The sequence below is a fragment of the Erpetoichthys calabaricus genome, chromosome 11 (assembly GCF_900747795.2).
Source record: "Erpetoichthys calabaricus chromosome 11, fErpCal1.3, whole genome shotgun sequence".
NCBI lineage: Eukaryota > Metazoa > Chordata > Cladistia > Polypteriformes > Polypteridae > Erpetoichthys > Erpetoichthys calabaricus.
Window position 1 is genome coordinate 31790926 of NC_041404.2, and position 27876 is coordinate 31818801.

At 37.3% G+C, this 27876-nt stretch overlaps 2 protein-coding genes across 4 annotated transcripts in view; one reads left to right on the forward strand and one right to left on the reverse strand.

The window, feature by feature from the left end:
* Positions 1-276: 276 nt before the first annotated feature.
* slc26a2 (solute carrier family 26 member 2) lies at positions 277-26384 on the reverse strand. Of its 3 annotated transcripts, none has more exons than XM_028812907.2 (4): positions 26188-26384; positions 7283-7910; positions 5887-6626; positions 277-4679 (listed from the first exon to the last, which is right to left on the reverse strand). In XM_028812907.2, exons 2-4 carry the CDS (start codon positions 7886-7888, stop codon positions 3884-3886), a joined length of 2142 nt encoding a protein of 713 aa, XP_028668740.1. In that variant the 5' UTR covers positions 7889-7910; positions 26188-26384; the 3' UTR covers positions 277-3883. The 3 variants fall into 3 exon arrangements, with proteins under 3 accessions (XP_028668740.1, XP_028668742.1, XP_028668741.1); XM_028812909.2 differs by having other exon boundaries at positions 26062-26192; XM_028812908.2 differs by lacking the exon at positions 26188-26384 and adding an exon at positions 25643-25774.
* Positions 25661-27876, forward strand: part of pde6a (phosphodiesterase 6A, cGMP-specific, rod, alpha) — a 101681-nt gene continuing 99465 nt past the window's right edge. Inside the window, exon 1 of the mRNA XM_051933837.1 lies at positions 25661-25726. The gene's annotated coding sequence lies outside the window, so the exon portion shown is untranslated. The remainder of the gene's footprint in view (positions 25727-27876) is intronic.

Sequence of the window (27876 nt, forward strand, 5' to 3'; positions counted from 1 at the left end):
CTGGCCGAATTATTAGTAAATAATTCAACAAAAAAGAGCGAAAGCAAATGCAGTGCTGTGAATAACACTTTGGTGAAATTTGCTGATGAACACTACTGTGTAGTAACATAATCTCTGTAAACGGAAACATGAAAAATAATCAAGTGCCAATGAGAAAGACAAAACTCTTCTTACCTGAAATAAAAGATGAACTATGCTCTAGGTCCACCTGCCCAGCCAGTTTAGAGTAGCGGAGCTTGTCCCACAAACATTGACATGATCTTTAAAAACACATAGTCACTGTTTGAAAAAACTTTATTGTGCATATATAAAGAACATGTATTTCTCTTTTTATATCTATTTAAACAGTATAAGTATACATCAAAAACACATGACAAGATGAAATCTTGCTTTTTTGTTTTGTTTTTCCCCTCACTTATTTTTCCAAGAATAATACACAGTAGTACTGTAATCAGTGTTCAATTAATACTACCCATCCTATTTAAATAAGCAATGAAATAAGGCACTTAGTTGAAGCAATACTTATAAACTAAACTCACAGAATTCCATTATCTGTGATATTTCAAATATATTGCCAGAAATTAATATTTGATCCCTCCCTGATTTTGTTTATTTTGATATTTTTGACGACTGTTATGAAGTCTTCAACCAAATTCTAATATTAGAAAAACAGAATCTTATTGCATAAATAAAATGTATTTATCTAATGAAAAAGGTTATCAAGCACTGACTGGATCTGTAAGTAACTGCCCCCCAGTTAAATCTACTAAATTTACAGGTTAATTAGAGTCGGCTGACTTAATAAGGCGGGGTAGATATGCTTATTAAACTTCACTTATTTTGACCTTTACCATCATAGTTAAGTTGCTAGCACTGAGAAACAACAAGTTCATAATACCAAGAACAAAGGAACTTCCTAAAGAGATTAAAAAAAAACTGTAGGTACCTATCAGCAAGCAAAAACCTGCAAAGCCAATTCTAAACCTGTGCCATAATCTCCAGTTCATGTTCATCACTAGTTCATTTTCTGTATTTTGTTTATGCTTCTTTCTATGTGTTTTCTGTTTAATGTAGAGTGTTTTTATATGTTCATGATAGTTATTTATTTTATGTTTATAATATTTCAGTTTAATGTGATTTTGTTTCTTTGTGGAAGAATCTGTTATGTTCTTTGTGTTTTGTGGGTGGTTCCCCAAGAGGCAGGACCACCTATGTATCTCGATCTAAGAACTGTCTCCAGCCTTATAAAGGCTTTGGAGACAAGTAGTTTAATTGCATACATTGTGAAGTGTTGGTCAGGGCTCTTTGTGTTACCCTCTCTTTCCTAGCATTTGTCCCTTGCTAACACAGGGTCCACTGCTTTTGATGCTTTCCACTACTTCTTCCGATCTACGGCGTCATCTGAGTCAATACATGTCCTCCTTGATTCTGTTGAGCTTTTTGGGTCTTCAACATGGGCTCTTTGTGTTATCGCTATTTCTTATTTTGAATTACTGGATTTTTGCCTTCTGTGCTCTGTTTTTTGAGCTCTCTATCAGATTATATTGGGACACTGTTTACTTCTGGATTGCTGATTCATAGGCAAGTCCGTCTGTGCTTTTTTGAGGTCTTATTTGCTAAAAGTATTTATATATTATAAAAAAATGCTTATAAAATTTTTTATTTGCCCTTTAATAACAAGCCAAACATTCACAGTCATCCTTCCACTTGTAGGGCTTTTGTGATCTTTTCTGAAGTTATTATAGTAGTTTTGCCAGCTCCTCATTGGGCATGCTCCAACTGAAGCCATCAGGTTGCCTTGGAGCCTGGCAGAAGTTAAGGTTAGTTCTGCTGGGCAGACTAGTTAGGTTTCTGGCCTGCTACCTAGCTTCTTTTTGGTGTCCTCACCATATTGTACTCTTTAAAAAACATAAAAAAAAACTCTAGATCATAACGCCAACAGTCAAACATGGGCAAGGAGATGTGATAGTATTGGAATGCTTTGCTTCCCAAGGATCTGTATAACTTTCTATAAGCGAAGAACTGTGTATTCTGCACTACATTAGAACATTTTTCATCATAATTTCCAGTAATCCATGTGCAAAGCTGACATTGAATTACAAAAAGTGTCTGGATCCTTCTATGATGTTGGAACATCCAGATCTTACGTTGTAGGTGATACCAATATTTTTTTAACACACTGCCATATGGAGTTGGATACCTTCATTCATTCAATAAATAACATAAGGAAAACAAAACATGTTATCTGTTCACTCGGGTCTCTTGTTTCTAAAATCACATTGTAGCTGAACACTTGAAAACATTCAGTTTAAAAATCTGCAATAATAAAAGAAATCAGAAAGGGGTAAATACCTTTTCATGACACTTTATCTATCTAGGGCACTGGCTATAATCATTTAACCATCCATAACAATTAAACTTTGTGTTCAGTACTCTGAAGAACTTATTTATGTGCTAATTTAAAACTCAAATTTTATGCCAACAATTTAAACCAAGTTACATATTGTGAAGTGTATACAGTGGAACCTTGGTTTGCGAGTAACTTGGTTTACGAGTGTTTTGCAAGACGAGCTAAAATTTTTTATAAATTTTGACTTGATAAACGAGCGAGGTCTTGCAATACGAGTAGTATGTATATGCTTTGTCTGCTGAACTTCATGTGATCACAACTGAGCTGATGGTTCTTCTCTTTCTCGGCAGGATTGTGGGCAATTGTCTCCTATTCTCCGTCTGAGTCGGCGTGCCTCACTCATATAGTCAACATCCGTACGAGCGTATACTGCTTACTACAGCATTGTGTGTGTGTGCTCGTGCGTGTGTGTGCTGTGACGTGCGAGTCCCCATCTTGCACCCCAAAACACGAAGCTGAGTCTCAGTACTTTAGCGACACCAGCATTATTCAGCTTGAAACAGAACAGCGTGGTTATTTATTGTAGCGAGATCTGCCACTCTCCTATACACAGACACTGCGCAATTATAATGTTCCTTGTATCACCCATCGACGGCAGGCGCTTTTAGCATGTCTGCAATCTTTTCGGATTCGCTTTTACGGAGAACTGCTACAGCGCTGGGAGACTGCGATTGCTTTGGGACGCTCTTCCGCGTGTCATCCCTTTGGGTGGAATCCCACAAGAGTTTAGAAACTCACTCACACCAGCCATGATTCTTTTCAAAGGTAAAGTGCAAGTTAATTTGTTTTATGTATTTTTACTTTACATTTTGTATTAATCATTTTTATATGAATAGTTTTGGGTTGTGGAACGAATCATCTGAGTTTCCATTATTTCTTATGGGGAAATTCACTTTGATATACGAGTGCTTTGGACTGCGAGCACATTTCTGGAACGAATTATGCTCGCAAACCGAGGTTCCACTGTACTTACATAAGTACCAAACATGATTTTATTGCTAAGTGCTTTCTATATATGTTTTAGAGCTGCAAAAAAATATTGTAATTTCTCTATATTGATAGGTTTTCATTAATATGGCTTTAACCCATAGAACCCAGGTTAGATGAAACCTTAATACTTCCTAATATAATTTGGAGTTCTGCTACACAAAGTTCTCAGGCTTTCTGAAAACATCTTGCATAATATTTCCTTAAAGGCAAACCCTGTCCCCATTCAGGCAAACAAACCAGAATGAAGACCAGGTGGTAATATAAACATTCATATACAAAGCAGCATAGAACTTTCTTCAATTTTTTTTCTATATCATAATACACACAGAATAGCAATACTGTTGAACTTCAGTGTATAAATATAGAACTGTATTAAATAAGGCACAGTTTTAACAATAAATCATTTGCAAAGAATATAAAGTGTATAAGAGTGCAAATATAAATAAAATATTTGATCATTTTGTTATTGTTCATTGATGAGTGTCAGCAAGAGCTGAGAGTTTCATTTACTCCGTTCTCCATATGCAAGGTTTTAGCAAACCTTACTGCTTCACCGATAGTAAAAAACACACGCTCTGTAAATTCCTGCCCCTTTTGTTGTAGGTAGCCACCTCTGCGAAGAGAATCCAAGACTGAGCTATTGCATTGGGCTAAAAGTACTTGAACTCCAAAATTTTTATAATCCACATACAACTCTTTTAAAGCATTTACTCCAGTGGTGTCTAGAAAAAACATAGGGGCACAGTCTATAATCAGGGTGTTTAAGTGGGGTTCCTCAGGCATAAATTGCTGAACTGCTGTAGCTATTTCATGGTCATTTTCAACAGCAATGTTAGTTTCTACATGTTTTTTTACTTTTGCCTTCTGTTGCTTTTTCCTGAGGATTGTTTCTTTGCCAGGCTCAAATCCAGTACAGCGATACACAGCTTTTTTAAAAAGAGACTGGTTAGCATAATAGACAGGTGCCTCAAAACGCATAATGAAGATGCCAGATTCAACATGCAATGAGTTGTAAGAATTCAAATCTTCGTAAAGCTCAAGATCACCTGCACGCCCCAGCTGAACAGCCCTTGCCACCTGTGTACGCACCAGAACACATAGTGCAGAAAACACAACACCAATAAGAAGACCAAGCTCTGTATTGAGGAATGCTGAAGTAGACATTGTAACTAACCAAATAATTGCGTCAATGCGATTCACCCTCCACATCTGAGGCAGCTCCCCAAACTTACGAAGTGCTCCTCTGAGGTTAACAATGATGATAACTGCTAAGACACACCTACAGTATGGAAAGAAAAAGTATTTAGTTAACAAGTAGAATGTTGTAATAATAACATTTCCACATTCTGTGTTCTGTTATTGTCACTTTAACAATTTGCATATCTGACTACATTTTACTGATATGAATGGATTTATCGGTAAGTCTGCGTTTACAGCTATTCAGTAGAACAAACAGCGTTGTTAACTACATCTTCTTACTAATGCAATTAGGAATGATTCTTTTGCTTTATTATCATCCAGTGATTAATACTGCTGCCTTACAGATCCAGCGTCTTGGGTATGAATCCTCTGCATGGTTGCTGTTATCTGTGTGAAGTTTACAGGTTTCCAAACATTTGCCCAATATGAATGCAAATATGGATATGCATAAGTAGACCCTTCAATAGATCTGTACCGGGCCCAGGTTTGGCTTCTGCTTAGCCCACTTTTCTTCCATTTCCTTAAATACTTAAGTCTAGAGTCATTGAGAGCCAGTGCCTTTCCCAGCAGCAACAAATTCTAGATGGAGTGTTGGCCTTTTGCAATGCACACTTGTGTACATACCGATATCTTCATATGATAGACAAATTTAGAACTGCCCATGAAGCAAATATGCATATCTTTAAGAAAAGGGGAGAAAACCTGAGTAGGTGGATAAAAGGCAATAAGGCAAATACACGAGCTCAGCTGGTACTTAAGGTTGTAAGCACTGTGCTAAAATTCTACCCAGTAAGTGATCTATCTTAATCTTTATTATTTAATTAATCCAGTTCCTCTGAATTGTTCCTGTTTCCCTTTTTAAACAGTCTTGCACACGCCAAACATGATGCACAGAACTATGAAAATGTGAGGCAGCAGTGCTGATTACAGTGTCATTGTTCCACTATGCTGCCTCATGAACTAGACCAGAAATTCAGAATACTTGATATTCATTTTTTTTAAATTACCTCCTGAGGAAGGTCACAAAAATCTTTATGTTGAACTTACCTTTACAGTAAAATCTAGTTTTTCTCTATCAAATTTTAGTAGTAGTGACAGTATAGTATTCTCCTCTGTAAAAAAACGTCTCATAGTTCTTTTTCTGTTCTTTACTACTGTTCATTTTCCATTTACTAACAGGACACAAATGCATTTTTTTAAATAACATTATGATGTAGAATGTAGAAATTAAAGAAGACACTACAAGAAGTGTTAAAAAGTAACTATTTAACAAAAAATATACTTACTTCTGCAAAGAATAGAACACAGGGGCAATAACAAGCAAAACTAAGAGCAGGACCAAGGCTGTGACTAGTCCAGAAAGCTGGGAATGGCACCCTGTGGACTCTTTGACTAAGGTCTTGGTAAGAGCAGCACTGGTAGTGAAGCAATGGAAGAAGGCAGGAATGATATTACAGAATCCAATGGCATACATCTCTTGATTTGCATCTACGGTATAACCATGTTTTTTTGCAAACATCTCAGAAAGTGATACTGTAATAGCAAAGCCAATGATTGCGATTGAAAGAGCATCCAGGGCAATATTTGGTATTAGTGACCAGTTAGGCATCTGTGGAGGGAGGAATCCTGTTGGAATAGTTTCAGCCACACTTGAACCAAAACGATCTTTGAAATGTCCGAAATGAGATGCCAAGGTTGCGACAATGACTACAAGTAGTTCCATTGGAAAAGGCACTTTCATCTTTGACTTGAAGTGTTCATTTAATTCTTTGGTTGGCACTAGCACCAGCAAACAGAGCAGACTGGTGATGAGATCACATAGGTTAGTGTCATGCAAGTTCTGGAATAGATAGATCCAAGTGCGAATGAGTGAGCCTATGCCATTTGCCCTTGGCAGTCTAAGTCCCAGAAGATATTTAATTTGAGAGGTAAGAATAGTTAGAGAGGCTCCAGTTGCAAAACCACTCAGAAGAGCATCTGACAGGTAAACTGAGACAAACCCAATTTGAAAGAGGCCCATTAAAATCTAGACAGAAAGTAAAACATTAAAAAGATTTTAAAATTCAAGAAAGTTAAAATTGCAACGTTTCACCAATGATAATAGATACTACCCATCCAAAAATACCAGTAGGTTGTTCCTGGAAATGTGGTGCAGATATAGGCAATCTAAAAAAAGACTACCTAAAACATCCTGCACTGCCACCTAACTGTGTTTGAAGCAATGTGAAGCTGAGTGGAGAGATCTGAAACTTGCAAATTAACTTTAAATATCTTATTTTACTTTAAAATACAGTATATTTAATATTTTAGAGAATACAGTATATATAATATTTTATGAATATGACTTTACAGGAGGTGCCCATCTGTCCCTTAACTCTCTACAGCAAAAACATTAACTTTTTCATGTGTTGTGGGTTTGTATCATTTATGTTCTACTTTGCATACACACACACACTTGTGGAGTTTGGTGTCGGCAGAGTAGTTTTTATCAGATGAATGCTGGCTTCACCATATAATAAATAATGCTGATTAAAAATCACTGCAATACCATGATTGCATAAAATAAGTGAAAATGTTGGAAAAGTTGTTCATACTTTGAATTATTAATATATTATGTACTAAGGTGTACCTAAGCCTATTTTACAATGTTTGATTTTGTTTTTTTCTGTTTATTTTACGTACCTGATAAACTCCTGCCATAAACGTTACAGTGGAGCCCACTACAATAGCATAGCATCCTCGGTCACAAGTTACATTGTAGTTGCTGTCTTTACTGATTCCGGTCTGGTTTACAGATTTCTGTATGAAAAAGTCAACATTTTGCAGTTCTCTGTCCACAACTTGCCCAATAAGAAGAGACAGTACTCCAAATATTCCAACTGAAACATGACGTGATGTACCCAGTACAGCATAAATAATGCAGGAGAAGAAAGAAGTGTACAGACCGTAGATGGGGTCCTGCCCCGCCAAAAGTGAGTAAGCAATAGACTGGGGTACCAGAAGGATGCCCACAATAAGCCCTGACATTATGTCTCCCAAAAGCCACTTCTTCAATTCATAGTGGGGCAGCCAATTTAAAATTGGAAAAAAATCAAAAACTGCTTTTTTTGTTTTCACTGGACTACATGCACAGAACAAACGTAGCTTCTTGATAATTGCAGATTTTAGGTCTTCATCCTCTTTCTGGATTTTTTCTAAAACTATTGGTTTATATGGCTTCTTTTCAGAAGGTAAGGTCAAGGAGGTCAGCTGATCTGGGCTGTTTTCATTAACTTCATCGGCCATCATCTTCCCCACTTCTACTCACGTTCTATAAAACAATAAATGCTATTAGCAACATTTCCATCTAGTTCTACATCATGTAGCATATTATCATTATAATGCATATTAATAAGGTGTTAACAGGAAAATCATTTTTGTCGGTCACACAAGCAATGCTAAAAAAGTTCTGATGTAAATATATAGAAAAGTTTATTTCCAGCCTTGATATAAAATCATATATATCTGGCCAGTTATTAAAGAAAGGGCACATTTAACATGGTAACATGACATAACATTCAGAAACTTGGGAGTCACAGTAGGCCATGCAGCACATCCATATGGGGACCATTTAGAGATGGGCTAGAAAGTGGAGACATGGATATTATATTTTTCTAATATGAAATTTCTTACCTTTATAACAATCAACACTTTACTTTGTGTAATTCAGCTTGAAAAACACGTGACCAAATGACAGCAAAGAAGCTTATTCTAAAATTGTGTGCAGTTTAAATGGAGTAAAAATACAACCAAATGTCAACAACAGTGTATTTAGTAGGGTAATAACACACAAATGATACAATCTTCAGACTCAGGCAAGCAGTTGTTACTAATTTCTTTTCTTTATTGCTCTTTAAATCTCTTAGATAAACCAGAGCAATTTTCTCATTTGTTTCAGACTCCATTTTTTCAGAACAACTGATCTAACTTTCACCATTACTCATGTTGCAAAGTGTAACTCTAGTAGATAAGGAGAACTGAAACAATGATGAATGAGCAATACAAGTACCTTGTTGGACCTGTTTGAAGGACTTTGAATGAATATCTGTAACTGATCTCATCATGAATGTCCGCTTATATACTGTAGTCTGGAGAGTTTTTTGGCCATTGTTTCTACCTAGCATTTATGATGCAGTTTTTACTGAAATACTTTTGTATATTGCATTAAAAATCCGAAGATTTATACGGCTGTTAGCATTAACTTCAATCACTATAAACCTCACCTTCGTGTATGCAGTAATGGAAAAAAATATACTGCTGGGTGATTAAATCTGTTAACATGTTTCCCTAAGTGGGCAACTTCCACTTAAAACTAATTTTTACCTTTCACCCACTAAAGTACCAGTTTCACTTTGCATTCTCTAAGGAAAAGAGAACTAAAAATAAAGGGTGGATGACCAACATTTCTATGCCTGTTTATTTCTAACAGAACTTGCTAATTCTTTAAATCAGATTATAGACTGTGCAGTGAAGTCACTGTCTTTGTGTAGTTTTTGTGCTGCCCAAGTTCTGTGTGGGTTTTCTCCAGTCACACTAGACTTCCATCCAACTTCAAAAGAAGTGCAATTTAGGTCAAAGCCTGGTGTCTTATTCCTACTTTGCTCCTGATTTTGCAAGGACTGACTCTGGCTCCCTGTGATTATAAAATTGAACTGCACAGAATGAGTCAATGAAATTAACTACTACAGATGGTAGCTGAAATTAAATACTGTGCAGTATGAACCCCCACTTTCTGTAACAAAACAACTTACAGTCACATGAAAACGTAAGTGTATCCCATGAAATGTGTATTCATTTTTAACAAACCTGGACATATCAAAATTTGATCTTCATATTAACACTATCTTTACATACAGGTTACATAAATAGAAAAAAAAACTTTTAACTTTGCAATGAAAAATGAAAAGAGATTCTGTCTGTTGAAAAAGTAAGTACAACCCTTAGCTCTAATTGCTGGTGTTGCCCCTTTGGCAGAAACGACCTCAGTTAGTCTCTGACATCAACTGGGCCAAAGCTTTTCCAATCCTCCGAGTAGAATTATTTCAGTTAGTGCTGGGCGGTATGACCAAAATTCTATATCACGGTATTTTTCAAAATTATACCGGTTTCACGGTATTCAACAGTATTTTTTTTCCCCATGCATGAGTGGATGTTAACCATATTTTCCACTGCAATTACTGCAGTAGACTGGCTAAGAACAACCTATTCCACTGTCATGAGAATTGTACATTGTGCAAAAAAAACATTTTAATGTGCCCCATAAAGTGATAGTTTTCAAGGGGGTGGCACTAATGAAGAGAAGGAATTACAGTACATTGCATGACAGTTGCAGTCAAAATATAGAACCTTTTTATTGAACAAATTTTGCAAACAACTTAAACTAAAATTTTGACAACATATTTTCAACCATCCAAAGAGGCATTTAGACTTAATAAAATATCCAGAGGTGCTTGCCAAAAGTTGTATTGCACTGAGCATGTCTTAGAAAAAGAATAAATAGTAAATATTTTTTGTAAACCAACTACACTTTCTGTTAATGTTAAAGTGTCCACTGACACTTTAAAGTGACTTTTTAAACAACTTTACCATTATTAAACCACATAATATTTAAACTAATAAATAATAACAATAAAATAAATAATAGTGCAACTTCCAGTAATAATACTATTACTTCAAGACTTCAAGCCCAGGTGCATTACACAGTATTCACCAAATAAAAATAAAATAAAACAAGTGCAACTTGGTGATGACATCTTTACCAACTGAATCATCATTTAGGCAAATTGCATTAATATGGACCTTGCTTCAAGCTAAGCTATATACATAAATAATAAAACTGCAACTTGCATTTATAATGCTATTTGTGGTATAGCCCTATGGAATCGTATTAGGTGAAGAAAAAAAATACGGACACAGGGAAGAAAAAAACAACTATATCTCAAGAATAAAGTCGACATGTTAACTTTATTCTCGACATTTCCACTTTAATCTTGATGCTTATGTCGAGATTAAAGTCGACATTTCCACTTTATTCTCATAGTTTATTTTATAATTAAAATAGAATGTCGTAAACTAAACTTCATCCTAAAATCAATGTTTAATTTACTAGATTTTCTCAAACCTCGTCATAAGTTAATGTAGCACATTAAATGATTTGTGTTGTGTTCCCTGACCCAGTTGTTAATCGCTACGCACTTCTTAAACTAACTTCCTCTGCACTAAGAGGAGGTGCCAGCAGAGATCACCGCACAGAATACATTCACATCATGATATTCCTGCTCTCTGAAAATTTAGAATGCTAAGATATATACTTGATATCATTTTCAGGATGAAATGCATTAAAGCAGGTATTAAACAAGCACGGTAGTGCTGCTCCCTTGCAGTAAGGGTGTCCCCAGGTGTAAGTTCAGTGTAGAGAACTTTATGGCAGGTGTGACGAGGCTCCAAAAAACTGGATGTATGAATGGGTATCGCACAGGTTTAACTTAAATATTGTGTAAATGTTGGGTTTGTGATCTGGTGGTCGGAGACATGAACACAGAATTCAATGGATGTTCTTCTGAGTGGGCTTTCTTTATTGCACGTATGCTGTCTCTGTCTGATGTACTAAACCCTCAGCTCCTATCCTTCCTTTTTCTTTCTCCACCTCACCAATCACCACACGATAAACGTCTTTGTGAAATTAAAACAAGTTATAAACTTAGACCGCAGAGTGTTCAGAACTTTAAAAAAATCTTCGTTATACATGTTTAATTGTGCCATCCATTCAGGGCTGCGCCCATCCCAGCAAGCATTGTGTGCGAGGCAGGAGCAAATCCTGAACGCCAGCACGTCGCAGGGTGAATACAAGCAAAACATACAGTAGCAGGGTCTATATAGCATAACAAAAGCTGCCATCCTACATGACTTTGAAAGGAAACGAAAGCATGCCGAGTAAACCCACCAGAAAAACATCCAAATTCAAGGCAGAGTACACCCGAGACCCCCTTGCTGTGAGGCAGCAGTACAACCTCCACGGCACCGTGCCCCCACATGATTAATACATGCTTTAATGCATTTCATCATGAAAATTATATCAAGTATTTATCTTAGCATTGTAAATGTTCAGGGAGCAGAAATATCATGAAATGAATGTATTCTGTGCGGCAATCGCTGCCGGCGCCTCCTCAGTATAAGAAGTCAGTTTAAGAAGCACGTACCAATTTAACATGACTCGGGGAACACTTAATACAAAGCATTTAATGTGCTATGTACCTTATGACGGAGTTTGAGAAAATCTAGTAAATTATTCATTTTACAATGAAATTTAGTTTACGATGTTCTACTTTAACGACAAATTTCGAGAATAAAGTCAACATGTCGTCTCAGTATTACACAGTACCCAGGTACATTACACTGTATTGAAAAAAAATAAAACAAGTACAACTTGGCTTGCAGTATTATCCAGTAGTATAGAAACAGTATTCACAGATTTGAACATAATAGTCCACATCCGACCTTTTAAAACCAAAGTATCTCCAGGCAACGGACGTGACTCCTTTTCTTCGGCAAAAGTTCTTCTATGTTATCATGTTCAACTTTATCGTCTGCTACAGCTTCAGTTTCGGAATGTTCTCTGTCCAGTTTCACCACGCAATACCTCCACTACCGCATGTACTCCGTTGCATGCCTATTTAGCAGTGAAAAAGAGCTCCCGCGCAACACCTCCACTAACGCATGTAATCCGTTGTATGTGTTTAGCGGTGTAGCAGTGAAAAAGGTCCCCCCTTAAACAGTTTCCTGTTGCGCCACATTCTGAACGTTGTTTAGGCAATTTAAACTGGTATTGCGGTATTAAGAAAAATCCATATCATAACAAAAATTAAAAAACGGTTTTCGGTATGAACCGATATAACCGCCCAGCACAACTTTCAGTTGGAGTGTCTTGCATGCACAGGCTATTTCAAATCCCCCCACTGCATTCCTATGGGATTCGGATTCAAACACTGACTTGGACATCTTAGAATCATTTCTTCTTTTCAGCCATTCCTTGGTCGATACAGTGGTATGTTTAAGGTCATTGTCATGTTGCATAGTCTACTTTTGGTTGAGCTTCAGTTTTCTGATTATTATGCAGTATCCTCTGGTATAATGAAGAATTCTTATTGGAGTCCAGGGACTGATGCAACAAAGTTGCCTCAAACCAGAGCATTTTCACCACTATGTTTTACAGTTGGTATCAGGTTCTTCTGGTCAAATGCTGTCTTTGATTTTTGCCAAATCTGTATACTTTACTGTGTCCAAATAACTCTCTTTGCTCTATCCAGAGCACATCGTTTCAGAAAGTCTTGGACTTTACCTAGATGTTTATAGTCAAACTTTAGACTTGCCCTGATGTTCTTTCTGGACAGCACAGGTTTCCTTGCGTCATACTACTCACATGGATCATGTTTAAGCTGTCTCTTTCTAATATTAGACTCATTCACTTTGACATCTACAGTAGCAAGAGCTACCTAAAGGGTCTATAATGAAATTTTGGGGTTCTTAGAGACTTCATTCAGCACTTTTCATTCTGTTCTTGGGCCAAACCTGCATGGAATGCCTGGCCTGGACAAGTCTGCAGTTGTTTGAAATCTCCACTTATAGTGAATGGGTGATTTTGCACTGTTTAGAGGTATTTTTAAATCCCTTCCCAGACTCGCAGGCATCCATAAATTTCTTTGTGAAGGCCTCAGAGGACTCCTTCAATCTAGGTATTATGATAATACACATAACAAAAAGCAAACCAAATTAAATTTACGAAGTTTAAATAACACAGGTTCCTGTTCAGCAGAGGTCTTTTCTATTGATGTTCTAATTACTCACACCTGATCTGACACAGATGATTCTAATGTTAGGTACTTGAGGGAGTGATAAAAGTAGTTTTTTTTTTACTTTTTCCATGTGCAAAATGTACATTTGTTTATTGAAATTATACTATAGATGACAAAATGGGGCGGCACGGTGGCGCAATGGGTAGCGCTGATATGTTCACATGTTAAAAAATGTTAAAAAAAATTTCACAGATCTACTTCTTTCAAATAACTTTAGATCTTAGATACAGAAAATTGTGCAATGGCCATTTCCTCTCATATACTTATGTATATGAATGTATATATATATATATACATACAAGGTATAGAAGAGTTGTGTTCAGAAACATCTACAAAAAAGGAAGAATGGGTGAAAATTATATTTTTTTGGATGAATGCCTTTTGTGACACAACTCAGACTAGTCATTGTGAGTTTGATTAAGTACAGTGAAACTGGTCACCGGAGATGTCTTTAATCCTGTTGTGCTCCTTCAAATGATTAGCCAGCCTTCTTCATATTTCACTTATGTAAATTTCTGAATACTTTTTACAAAGGAAAACAGAAACTGAGGTCATTAGGCAAACAGGTTTTCCCCATGATAATAAAATGTTCAGATGTACTACTAGATATAACTATAGTTGTAGAGTCAAAGTAGTTTTGCCTGGGCAGAAGCATTTTCCAACAAAGTCAAATTAACTATGCCATATCCGTGAAGCACCAGAAAACTGTGTTCTTAATCACTTTCACTCATCATTGTTCTGTTTAGAAACAACTAATATCATTCATGAACTATGACAGACAGAGAGTGACATGAAAAAAATGGCTTCATGTTTAAAAATCCGATTTCAGCATTCATATACATGTCATATTCTGAGAAGAAGAGCTGAAATCATATGAATATGAATTTCACTATTGATCAAGGGTCAGATTCCTTGAGTCTTTTTCTCTTTGCGCGACCAGGAACAGTGTGTCATAAATAGGACAATATAAACATGGATTAACTTTCTTTTTATGTATAGTATGAAATTCATTTTCACCTTTAAATATGTGTATATTCAATTGTTGCATAACTTAAAATGGAATAAGTGCTTAAAGGAATTAAAGGCATGGATGACTGAATACTACAGTAGTGTATATCACTAAAGTTTTACTGCTATTAGTTTTTTGTTTTTAGCCCCTTTATTTATTCTTGTAGAGCATGCAGCCTGTTCAAATTTGCCAGTGTTCACAGTGCTTTTAACAGGGATTTTATTAATGCTCTCGTATAACTGGATGGATGAAGTGCACAAGCTATACATTTTTATAAACCAGTTTCTGTAGTCTGATCAGCATAGTGTGCAGTGTTTAGAGCTGAGGGTTTATTGATCCATGGCCAGTCACTGTCTCTGCAGATTTTTTCTCCAGGTACATTGTTTTCATCCCAGAAAATGCCCATTTTATGTTAACTGGTGATTCTAAATTTTCTCCTCACATTGGTCCCATAATGGACTTGTAACCTGTCCCAGATTACTTCATTTTGCAAGTTTCTGGCTATGTTGCGTTAAGTGGGTTTCAGAATGTTATTTAATATTAGCTTCTATAAAGTTTTTCACACTAGTAGCAAAAAGTACTTATGTAAGGAACAGCATAGCAGGTTGTATTTCAAAATATACTTCCTTTCCTTAATACTGAAACAACTTACAAGAAGCTGCGTCACATGTGTTTTGTATAAGTTTACCTTAAATTTGGACATCTTCTATATTTTGCCACAATGGTTAGTGTTTCTGCCTCATGGCTCCAGAAGAATTAACAAAGATCCCAGGCCTGTCACCCTCAGTGTGTGATTGTACATTCTTCATGTGTTTGAGTCGGTTTTTTTTCCACATAACAAAAAAATTATATTGGTTTAACTGGTGAGGCTACTGTTGTATGGATGAGCATAACCTATGCTAGATAATCCATCAAATGCTGTTCCCTGCCTTACACCCACAGTGCAGACTCCCTTGTGACCCTTGCCTGAATAAAGCAGGGCTGATTATAGATGGATTTTACCTAATATTTACAAGTGATGGAAAGACAGCTGTCATGCTCATTCACTCTTTCTGTTCCCTCTTCTCTCCCTTTGCCAAGTGTTTCAAATGAGTCATCGGTCACCAGGCCTCTATCCTGTGCCTACTTGTCTTTTTCATTCAATCAGTTATACAAGGAGGATTCATTTCATGCAAAAACAAGTACCTAAACTCAAAATGAATTTCTGATGGATCAGATTTCTGAAGACCAAACGTCCTAAGATTAGCTTAGTTTAGTAGCCTACAAACTATGAGTGCCAGATTGAACTGTAGTCACTATTTCTCACTATTTAAAAAGTCTTCATTTCAGACAAAAATTAATAATCAAATTTAAACAAACCATTTTTTTTACTTTAAATTAACTTTAGCACTGTGTTACCTAAAGCATTCTGTGCAACACTGCAGTATTCTATACATATGTTTTTACAAATCCCTTCTGCAATTAGCCTTTTTGTATTTTACACGGTTACCTTGTGTTGCCATTAGTAAAAACACTCCTTCACAACAGATTTCTGCACAGATATTAATAACCTCACTGCTCTGGTCTTGGACCTATAGTTCTAAGTAAAGATTTTAATTGCTTTTCCAGTGCTGCAAAAGTATCACTCTGATCTTATTCCATTCCACTTTTGAATCTAAGATCCCTGACTTACCATTGTTTTAAACTTAAACTATTAAACACCCATCACAACAAGAAAATCTGGATTTCTTTCTCATGATGACACTGCTATCGTGGGCTGCATCAGGAGTGGGCAGGAGGAGGAGTATAGGAACCTAATCAAGGACTTTGTTAAATGGTGCGACTCAAACCACCTACAACTGAAAACCAGAAAAACCAAGGAACTGGTGGTGGATTTTAGGAGGCCCAGGCCCCTCACAGACCCTGTGATCATCAGAGGTTACTGTGTGCAGAGAGTGCAGACCTATAAATGCCTGGGAGTGCATTCTCTTGAGGATGATAAATTGGACTGGACTGCCAATACTGATGCTCTGTGCAAGACAGGACAGAACCGACTATACTTCCTTAGAAGGCTGGCGTCCTTCAACATCTGCAATAAGATGCTGCAGATGTTCTATCAGACGGTTGTGGCGAGCGCCCTCTTCTACGTGGTGGTGTACTAGGGAGGCAGCATAAAGAAGAGAGACGCCTCATGCCTGGACAAACTGGTGAGGAAGACAGGCTCTATTGTAGGCATGGAGCTGGACAGTTTGACATCTGTGGCGGAGCAACGGGTGCTGAGCAGGTTCCTGTCAATCATGGAGAATCCGCTGCATCCACTGAACAGTATCATCTCCAGACAGAGAAGCAGCTTCAGCGACAGACTGCTGTCACTGTCCTGCTCCACTGACAGACTGAGGAGATCGTTCCTCCCCCACACTATGAGACTCTTCAATTCCACCCGGGCGGGTAAACGGTAACATTATACAATGTTATTGACCATTATACCTGCCTCGCACTCTCCACTTTGCATTTTGTAACTTGCACTGCATTTTTATCACTGTTTAACTAATATTGTTTTTATGAGTATGCTGGAGTATGTGTATTTCCCCTTGGGATTAATAAAGTATCTATCTATCTATCTATCTATCTATCTATCTATCTATCTATCTATCTATCTATCTATCTATCTATCTATCTATCTATCTATCTATCTATCTATCTATCTATCTATCTATTAAAGCCAATGAAAAATAGCTGCCATATTTTCACTTTCCTTTTGTTATAGTAAGTCTTTCAATGTCAGCAATGCTATTTTTTCTAGTTTATTTAATTTATTAAAAGCAAGGAACATGCCATGCAAGCAAGGAAAACTTGACAAAACTAAATTCAATTCAACCCACCCCTCATTTTCGCTACCTCAGCTGGTCTGTATCTTCTTTGACAGCTGACTTAAAGCACACTACCTAAAACAATAAGGATTTAATGAAAAAAGTATTAAGAAAGAGAGACTCGGTTTAGTTTAGTCCCATATTGTTCCTTGACCACCTGCTTTCCTTCCCATATCAATTAAATGCAGTCGTGTGCTGTCAAAAATCAGTTACCACACACAACTCTTGTACCACTGACCAGCTGTGTTTTGTTTAGTTTTTAAATAATTATAACTTGCGCATCTTCTACTTTCCTTTAAAAATTTGCTCTATACTGCTTGTTTCCTGATAAACACTCAAAATCACCTGTATAGAATTTATGAAGCTGCTTCTTCTTCTTTCGGCTGCTCCCGTTGCCACAGCGGATCATCTATTGTTGTCCGCATATTGATTTGGCAAAATTTTACACCGGATGCCCTTCCTGACGTAACCCTCCCCATTTATCCGGGCTTGGGACCGGCACGAATAAACACTCTGGTTTGTGCATCCCCTGTGGATGGGTTATAGAATTTATGAAGCTGCTGTAAATAAAATCATCTTCACAATAAATCATTATAATACAACATTTAGTAAATTCATTGGGTATGTATATTAGGTCAATAGACCTCTAGGAGCAATAATCAGCTTAACAGGGGAAAATAAATAATGACTGCATATTGTGTCTGATCATTAACAGGGAACTTTGGATGGATTTCTTAACTGTATTACAGGCCAGCTTTCTCTTTGATTTCTTTCTCACTTTTTGTGCATTTATAATTTTTTTATTATAATGGCAGTGTTTTCAAGTGACACATTTTTTGAAAGCTGCAGTTTTTCTCCTGTATCTTTTAAGAAAAGTGCACAAGTCATTAAGCACTTTTGTTATAGATGCTCCATGTGCAACAGGTAAAAATAACATGATAAAGATATAAATAAATATGTAAGGAATAAAAGTAAATGTGGCACCCAGAATTATTAGCCTAACCTCCAATATCTTCATATACTGTATATGTTCAAATATATATGTTCAAAAATAAATATATGTTCAAATCTTCATTTCTGGCTTATCTGATGGACCTACCATGCACACAACTGTAAAATCACTAGGTGGCCACATCCATCTTCATCACTGGTTTACTATGTGGCCCTAAGCAATTAAGACTTCAACTGCAGAAATACAGAAATAATTGTACTATAAAGTATCTAGCAACAAACTCGATCTCAGCTCAAAAATGTTTTTTTTTATCATTATTACAGTTATAATATTTTCTGCATTAATTCCAGATGTATAATTTGTTTGTTTCATTTATGTTAGGTAGAATGCCCAGAAGGGACTGGGCGGTCTCATGACCTGGAACCCCTGTAGATTTTATTTTTTTCTCCAGCCATCTGGAGCTTTTTTTTGTTTTTTCTGTCCTCCCTGGCCATCGGACCTTACTCTTATTCTATGTTAATTAATGTTGTCTTATTTTAATTTCTTACTTTGGCTTTCATTTTTATTTTCTTCATTATGTGAAGCACTTTGAGCTACTTTTTTGTTGAAAATGTGCTATATAAATAAATGTTGTTGTTGTTTATCATGTTAGATTGAATACAGGAGAATGACAACTCTACCATCTAAAGTGTGTACTATGCTGCATTCAGAACTTGTTGAACAGAGCTGAGGAGGTAAAGCTCAGTCCAGCAGAACATACTGCTTTTTAATGCAGGTCATAGGTTAGAGCCTGGAAGAAACTCATCTTGTAGCATGTGCCGCACAATATTGTCAGAATGGAAGTGCCACCATATTAGACAGATTTAATTCCATCATGTTCATTAGGAAGTGTTGAAGGTGCAGTACTGATTTTAGACAATTTAGGCTTATGCTGCATCTGAACAATCATATAACACTTAGACGTACTATGTCAGTGATTCTCAGATTTGGTCACAGAGGATGTATGGCTACATATTTTTCTCATAATGAACTTCTGCTTTCAACTGTTTTCTGTCATTAGTTAAGCAAGCTGTTATTTCCCTGTTTGCACATTTTAGTGTCCATCAAGAAATTACAAAGCTTGGACTGGTAATTTTTATTAGAATGAAGCAAACATTTACTGTATGCATGTTACATGGGAATAATTTAGGGTATTTTTTACTTCCTCATTTTAAAAACTATCATCATTGTTATCGTATTCCGAGATAACTAGAGTGAAAGAAAACAATGGAACCTAAGGAAGAGTTCAATGTGATTCTGGTTTTACACAGGGGAAACAGAAATTATAGCCACAACTATAAAACATAAAGATGTTAATGCAGAGCATAACAGTGAAAGCATACATAGGAGACCCTAATATGGTGTAAAAGACAGGCAAAACCCCAAAATAAACAGTCCCAAGTGTAAAATAAATGGTTTTATTTTCACAAAATACCTCAAACACAGGCAATCCACAATCCTCAATCCTCCCTTTCCTCTTCCCTTCCCTTTCCTTTTCCTAGATGGCTTGCTTTGATCTCAGATCCAGAAGTATTTCCGGGACCAGGACATAGCCTAACGGAAGCACTTCCAGGACTGATGGAAGTCTCCTGAAGCAGGGAGTCCTTCCCCCTGCTGGGTCCTCTGGCAGCACTCTTAAGAACCCAAGGTCCCTCAGGACTACAACTCCAATAAATCTCTGCAGCCGTCCTTACTAGGTCCACACCATTGGAGCACTGCCATCTATCATAGTGGGAGACGAACTGACCTGGATGCACCAACTCCAACTCAGGTTCACCTGAGGTATGCAGTACCACTCCAGAAGACGACAGAGCACTGTTGCTGACAGTCTAGTCTACTCTGTCCCTCACAGGGCCGGGAAGACGCCCAATGAGGTCAACTAACTCAGAGAAGCCCTGTCCCTCCTGGTCCAGATGGTATAAAAGCGGGCATCCCCATGAGGTAGTGTCTAATTTTTGGACCAGAGCAGCCAAGAGACTGTAGCTCTCCCAAAGCCTGCCCCGTTTTGATTTAGATGCCGTAAGAAAACTAACTTTAAGGCAACTGCCAATCTTTTATGCTAATGGCCCAATTTTGTCAATCGGACTACAACACATACAAGTAAAAATTTCACTGAAATCTGTACATATGACAATAAGGACCCTATAAACCTATACATTCTTTAGCGCATTACCCAAGTCTTCCATGTGCCACAATGCATCTCAAGTATGTGTAAATCATACAAGAGTTTGAATAATACTGTATACAGAGAGACACTTGAACAATATAAAATATTACACAATAAGAAAATTACTTGTCCATTGATTCATTTTCTTTATTGTTGCATGTTTTCTTAGTAAATATATTTAGATCTCCAACCAAAGCCTAATTTAAAATAAAAGGGGGGGGGGGCAGGTTATAAGCATGCGCTGAACACCTACCACACGACAAACCATCTGGGACCTGAGTGTAGTGGGTGACGCCTCAGCACCACAATGGAACAGTGCGAGGTTTTTTTTTTTTTACGGTGGCTGGAGGACACACATTATAAAAAAATCAGTACTTACAGCATTTAAGAGCTGCTTCAGCTTTGTGAGTTTTGTGTATTTTTGAGAATGGTGAGCATGATCTGCTCATTTTAAATCCTGCCAGGAGGTCTGAACTTTGACTAGGCCATTGCAAAATTCAACAGTTCTTTTCCCTCAAGCATTCTGATGTACATGTGTTTTAGTTTTTTTTTTCTGGATTACAGACCTAAATACTATTTATCCTTAACTAATGGACAGCTGGACTAACATTATTCATAAGAATTTTCTGATACAGAGTAAAATTCATTGTTGTATAGGAGCTGTTTAGGTCCTGAAGACAACAAAGCGTCCTTAAACAATGATACTACTCCCACTATGTTTCACTGATGATATAAGATTCTTACTGTTAAATATGTGTTAGCTTTCCTCGAGGCATACTGTAAAAAATGTTCACCTTTTAGCTGTTTATTTGTTTTTTCAAGAACTCTTGAAGGTCACCAAGGTCTACTTTGACAAACCTGAGGTGAACACTTCTGCCCTTATTAGTGAGCAGTGGTTTATACCTCAGTACTCTGTCCAAGTCCTGCTTTTATCCAATTTATTACTGATAGAGGAGTCAAGAGGATCTCTAGATCTAGTGCTTCCTTGAGACTCAATAGAAAATATGATGTGATGAAGTAGCAATTATTCTAGCAGAACAACCACTCTCTTTCAGCCTGGCTAAAATTTTTATTTTTTGCAAGTTTTTAAACATTGTTTTCAGCAAGGTATGATGTGTCTTTAGAACCCATATGCTAACAATTTCATTCTGGTACTAAATGGCTAAGTTAGCCAAATTTATATTGAGCAAAGGTGACCTAAATCAGGACTGTTTGCTACCTGTTTGCTAGTATTCAGACAGGTGATCCTAATAATAATGAGTACATTTCGAGAAATGGAGATGGCATGTTTGATTGTCTTGAATGCCAAAAAAATTAAAGAATGACTATGTTTGGGTGTATTTCTTCCCTTTAAATTGTCCTGTAAATACTGCCATACTACAGTCTGTGGATAGCTATGACTAAATTCAGCATAATAAATGCAATAAAGCAGAAAATCATATAGGGAAAGGTTTAAAAAATGAATGGCTGACAATTTGTGAATAGTGTCATAAACATTCTATTCAAAAAAAAATATAAGGGCCAAAAACTTGTTTGTTCTACTCTATCTTAGAGGAACAAAAACTTGTTTGTTCTACTCTATCTTATAAATAAGTGTATCCTTCATGACTGACTACAATGCTGTTGTTAGTGTTCTTACCTCTTCTTTCCTCATATATAATGACCACCAACCTATTAGCTAGCACAAAATGAATAGCATATTTTCTTTCAGATTCTACTTTAAAATCCTAATATGTACATATATGGCTGTTAACTGAAACCCCCTAAATGCCTGAATACTATGTTTGGACCCCGTTCAAGTTCTGTACTTCAGGTTTTTGGCAAGTATGCAAAATGGATGAAAATCTCAAGAATGAAATCTTGCTTCTCTTCATTTGCCAAAGCAAACACTTTCACTTTTAAAAAATCTAAAGTATATATATATATATATATATATATATATTGTGGCACGTGGCTGGGGGTGGTACCCAGCCGGGACGCCTAGGAGGACCAGAGGAGGGCTCACGCCTCCTCCAGACCACGAGGGGGGCGACCACCCTGGTTGCTGTGGGGACCACGGTAAAGAGCTTTGAAGCTCAACCCTGTAGGGGCCCGAGGTCACCGCCAGGGGGCGCCCCAATGCCTGGAGAGCACTGGACCTCAGTACTTCCGCCACACAAGGAAGTGCTGGGGGGAAAGAGGAGGAGGGACACTCGGAGTGCTTCCGGGGATGCGGCCGGAACACACCTGGAGCACATCTGGGGGACTATAAAAGGGGCCGCCTCCCTTCATTCAAGGGTAGAGTCGGGTGGAAGAGGACGAGATCTCTGGAGGAGTCAAGGAGGCGGCCTGAAGAGAGGAAAGGCATTATGAAGGGGCCTGGACTGGTGGGGTGATTGGTGCTGCGGCACTGGGTTGTGTTCCATAACATTTGCAAATAGCTTGTAAATAAACGTGTGTTGGGTGACAAAATGATGTCTGCCTGTCTGTGTCTGGGCTGCTTCCCACAATATATATACAGTATATGAACAGTAATTTCATGTATTGTAACTTGTTATGAGTAAAAGGAAAACGTAATGTGTTAATAATATTTAAAACTGTATCATGCATATGACAATATTCAATGTTTACTCTGACCTGTCAGGCTCTATTATCTCAAAAACTTCCCTGAACACTTAGACCATTTTTGTAAGCGGACTACTGTCATATATTAGATGTTACACAAAAAAATCACATTTTTGCACCTTGCCACATCAGGTTCCCAATGTCTGTGTGATTATTTTCTAGGTATTCCAGTTTCCTCCCACAGTCCAAAGACATGCAGGTTAGGTGAAATAGCAACACTAAATTGGCCCTGGTGGGTGTGTGTATGTGTTTGCCCTGCAATGGACTGGTGCCCTGTCCAGAGAATTGTTCCTGCCTTGCGCCCTGTGCTAGCAGGGATGGGCTACAGCACCCCTCTCTACCCTGTTCAGAAATAAGCAGATTAAAAAATGACTGATTTTCTGTTGTTTAGCTCGCTTAACTAAGCTGATATTGTTGTAAAGTACTTTGAGCTACATTCATTTATGAAGATATGTTGTACAAATAAATGTTGCTGTTGTTATTTTAGTACACTGTATCCTGTCTATTTTTGATGAAAAAAAATGCAATTCACAGCAAAATACAAAGCTGTCTTAAGGATGAAACTCAAAAATCAAAGTGGGAAGAAATACCCTGGAAAACAAGAGAGGTCTTCAAGGGAAGTACATGTTGAAAATATGATTCATTTAATATGTACAAGGTTAAAAAGATACATGTCGATAATTAAGGACAATGAAGTCATGGAAAAGTGACCTAAAATTGTGCAATTTGTTCAACTCTCTCTGGCATTCCGGACATTACACCATACTACACCTTTCACATGTCACTATGAAAAGAATGAGCAAACTTTATAATCTTTACTTAACAAACCTATCTCTAAATTAAATATAAGGAAATAGGTGATGTGTATATGAGTTCTAGTACTCTGAGCTGTAAATTATAAAAAATAAGAGAAACAGAACATTTCTTTCAGATTTAACATAACATTTGTCATACTTAATTATTAAAATGATTAGGTTTAGAAAAGGAAAGAATCACTTACTTTAACACCTAGTAATTCTTGGAAAAAAGAAGTAACATTGTTAAATGGATAAGATATGAGAAACACACAAGTAAAACTAGATTACTGTCGTTGAATACTGATTTTTAGAGCTGTAATTTTTCCCTAAAAATGGCCTTTCATAAGAGTATGACTTTATAAATTTGTCAAACAAAATGTAGTACTAGGGTGTTGTACCGTGTTAGCCATTATGAATGTAGAGAAAAGCCAAGCAAAATGACACCTTTTATTGGCTAACTAGAAAGATTACAATATGCAAGCTTTCGAGGCAACTCAGGCCCCTTCTTCAGGCAAGAAGATTACATCTTGCCTGAAGAAGGGGCCTGAGAAGATTACATCTTGCCTGAAGAAGGGGCCTGAGTTGCCTCGAAAGCTTGCATATTGTAATCTTTCTAGTTAGCCAATAAAAGGTGTCATTTTGCTTGGCTTTTCTCTTCAAACAAAATGAAAATATACCTGTTTATGATTCTAGTGTTGGTTGAATCTTTGTGCCCAGTGCAACTAAAATAGGATCCAGTTGCTGCCACTTTGCATTCAATTAAACAGATACAGGTACTGGAAGGATGAATGACTGTTTGATAGCTTTCTTTAAACCATCCATCCATTTTCTAACATTTCTTTTCTATAACAAGGTCATAGGGAGTGAAAGACTATTCTTGGAAGCTAGGCTGGAATCACGTCTCCTTGGAATGCCAGCACATTGTAGGTCACACTCACACATGTGGACACTTGTGTCTCATAAGTGGGTCAATTTACAGTAACTATCTCTGGAATGTTGTGGAACATCATTGTGCTCAGAGAAAATGGGTACAAATTTTTAAAACTCCATATTGCTGGAAACTGGACTTGCATCACTGAATGGATGGAGCAATATAACATTCTCAAAGCCTCTTTATTAAGTTTAGGTTTGCTGACAGCATTGGGAGCAAGACAAAAAACTCTTAGCAGCCCACTCCCATTGGATCAATCTAAAATCGCCAGTCAAATAAGTAGAAGAGCCAAGCACACAGAGGCAGCACTTCACATGTCTCACGACTGGACCCCGGTCCCTGGATTTATGAAACAGCAGCGCTACCCACTGCACTACACTTAAAACAATATTAAAACTGTTATTTAATATATATATGTTCAGGCATAATTGCTTTTGGCATTTTGTACTTGCTCCTGTTTCGATTACATACATTAAACATACAAGACCACGAAAATGTCTGTATTTGTGAACTCCGTCAACTATTTGGCCTTCTGTCAAAACAGTTTAAGGTTAACGTCGCCCACATGCTACACCGGCAAAGACTGTAACGGCCACCGCTAGTATTTCTGTGAGCGTTGTTTGCTGAGCATGATCGAAGTACAAGAGCAACCAATACTTTTTATACTTCTGTATATGAATTGAACCCCCCCCCCCCACCCGACACAGCATAATCCGCGCATATTCGTCCGCCGTAGTCGTGGCGCCCTCACGTTCAGCAGACCCAGCCCAGTAAGCGGTGGCGCGCGCATTCATTGGACTTACATGCGGATGCCGGGGTTTTCCTGCTCGCTTCGGTTCGGCTCGGCTGAGGTTTGCGAAATCCGCTTGCTTCGTCTCAAGTTCACGGTTAGACAAGAAAACATTTCTTTATCTTTCACTGATGTTTGACAGTTGTCAAAAACACCCGTTATACACTGATAATGTGGCACTAAACCATTTTTCTTTACTAGCGTGGTGCCTTGATTAATGCGCGGGAGTACACATTAATTGCATTGAGTGTACACACTGGTCTCCCACACTGGGGATCAGCGACGAACTGCAACGTGTAACGTGTCACACATGGTGACATAATCTATTAAAGCTACTTAGAACTCGAATTAAACAACTTGCTACTGCTTCGTGAAATATCTTCGAACTAAAGAGGGAGGCGAAACTATAAAGTAAACTCTGGAGACACTTACGGCGTGAAACTTCCTTCATTGTTAAGCAGGAAACGTCAAGACGTATTTGTTGCTTGTTTCTAAGTAACAAGAAAAAACATTTGTTAACAAATAGCATTGTACTGGACGAAGGAGCAAAAAACTTACCCCCGCCTCCGTTACTCTTTTAGGTAGATGCCGTATGTCATTTGCATAAACAACGGTCCTCGCGCACGCATGCACTTCACTTCTAGCCCTAGTTCATACAAATGAAACTTGAGCGAGTCCCAGTTCAAGGGGAAATGTCACTGACTCGGCGATTTGCATATTTGGTCGGGGCAGCCATGGTGCGCCTCCATCACGTGACACTGGTGCGCGCGCCCACATCCTTAACACTCGGACGTTTGCATTGACTACAGCAACGGCTCCAGCATGTGCTGGCTATGTCACGCTGCCTTTTAAATTCGCTCAAGTGCGAATGATTTCTCTATTTTATCACGATGAAGTGACCCTTTTCAGTATGACACATAATATGGCAGCACCGCTAAAATAAGCATCCTGTTTGGGGAAACGAAAAAGTGTCGTATACTTAACGATACTAGCATCTTTACAGGTACCAGTTAATTACGTCAAACAACCTTCGTTTTCCAGACACTGAGAAACACCTAAAATAAGACAATTGGTGCTTGAAAAAGAAGTGTAACCCGGGAAAAATAATAGTCCTGTGTGTAAAGATATCCAGGAAATAAAACTGCCTAAATGAGTTTGTTCTGATGTAAAGTTGTTGGATATAATAAGTGACTAGTGCAGGTGTGAGTGCTAGGTTAGCACTATATACCAATGACCAGAGTCTTTGTGCGGCTGGCATGTTCTTCTCGTGTTAGTTTTCCAATTTCTGTGATTTCTTCTACATGTTTATAGGTATGTTAGGTTAATTAGCACCTCCCAATTGTTCATGCACCTGTGGGAAGGAACAAGTGTGCCCTGCATTCTGTTGGCATTCCCTCCAGGGCAGGTTTCCACTGTTTTATTGATAGGAAACTTTGCCCCCAATGAACCAGTAACATAGGAAAACATTTTTTATAAAATGTTTTGATTATTTTGTTTGATTTTTATATATTTTGGACATTGAATTCAAGTCAAGTCAAGTAACATTTTTTTTCAAAATGTATTTTTTCCTGTCAATTATTCTTTGTTGTATTTTTTTTCTTTCATTAATTAAACAATGTTTTATTTTGGTGTTAACTTGTTTGAATTTTAAATTCTTTAATATTAAAGTCTATGTTTGAAGGAAAAGTTATTTTCTTAGCAGTAATTAACTACAATAAGCAACTTTGATTTCTATGTCGGGACAGTCAGGTCTTCCAAAATTGGGATTGAGTGGGATAGCATAGCCAAGAATTTTCTTTTGGTTCAGAAGGAATGCCCAGCTTGAAGAAACCTACAGCTTGGTGCAAAAATATTATCAGATTTAGCATGATGGATCCTGATAAAATGCTGCCACCACTGCTTCATATTAAGGTTGGTTTAAAGAATCAGTTTCTCAAAGCCCTATCTAAAATGGAGCCTGTTTTATGCATTTGTAATAATAGTTTATGGGTTTGTGTGAAGCTAAATTAAAGAGAGCATTTTTGCCAGACCTGATATTAGAAAAGTGATTTCTGATGCTAAATATGATGGTGTGATAAACAACCTTGAAAATGAGGCTTGAATATCATTTAAATGCTGTAAGTAATATGTAAGTTTTTAGGTAACAATAAAGAATCAAATTATAAAGTTTAAGGAAGTTCAATTTTTGGATTCGCAAGTGGAATTTTACCCTGAACAGCAGGGTGAAAGATTTCATGAGGATATCTA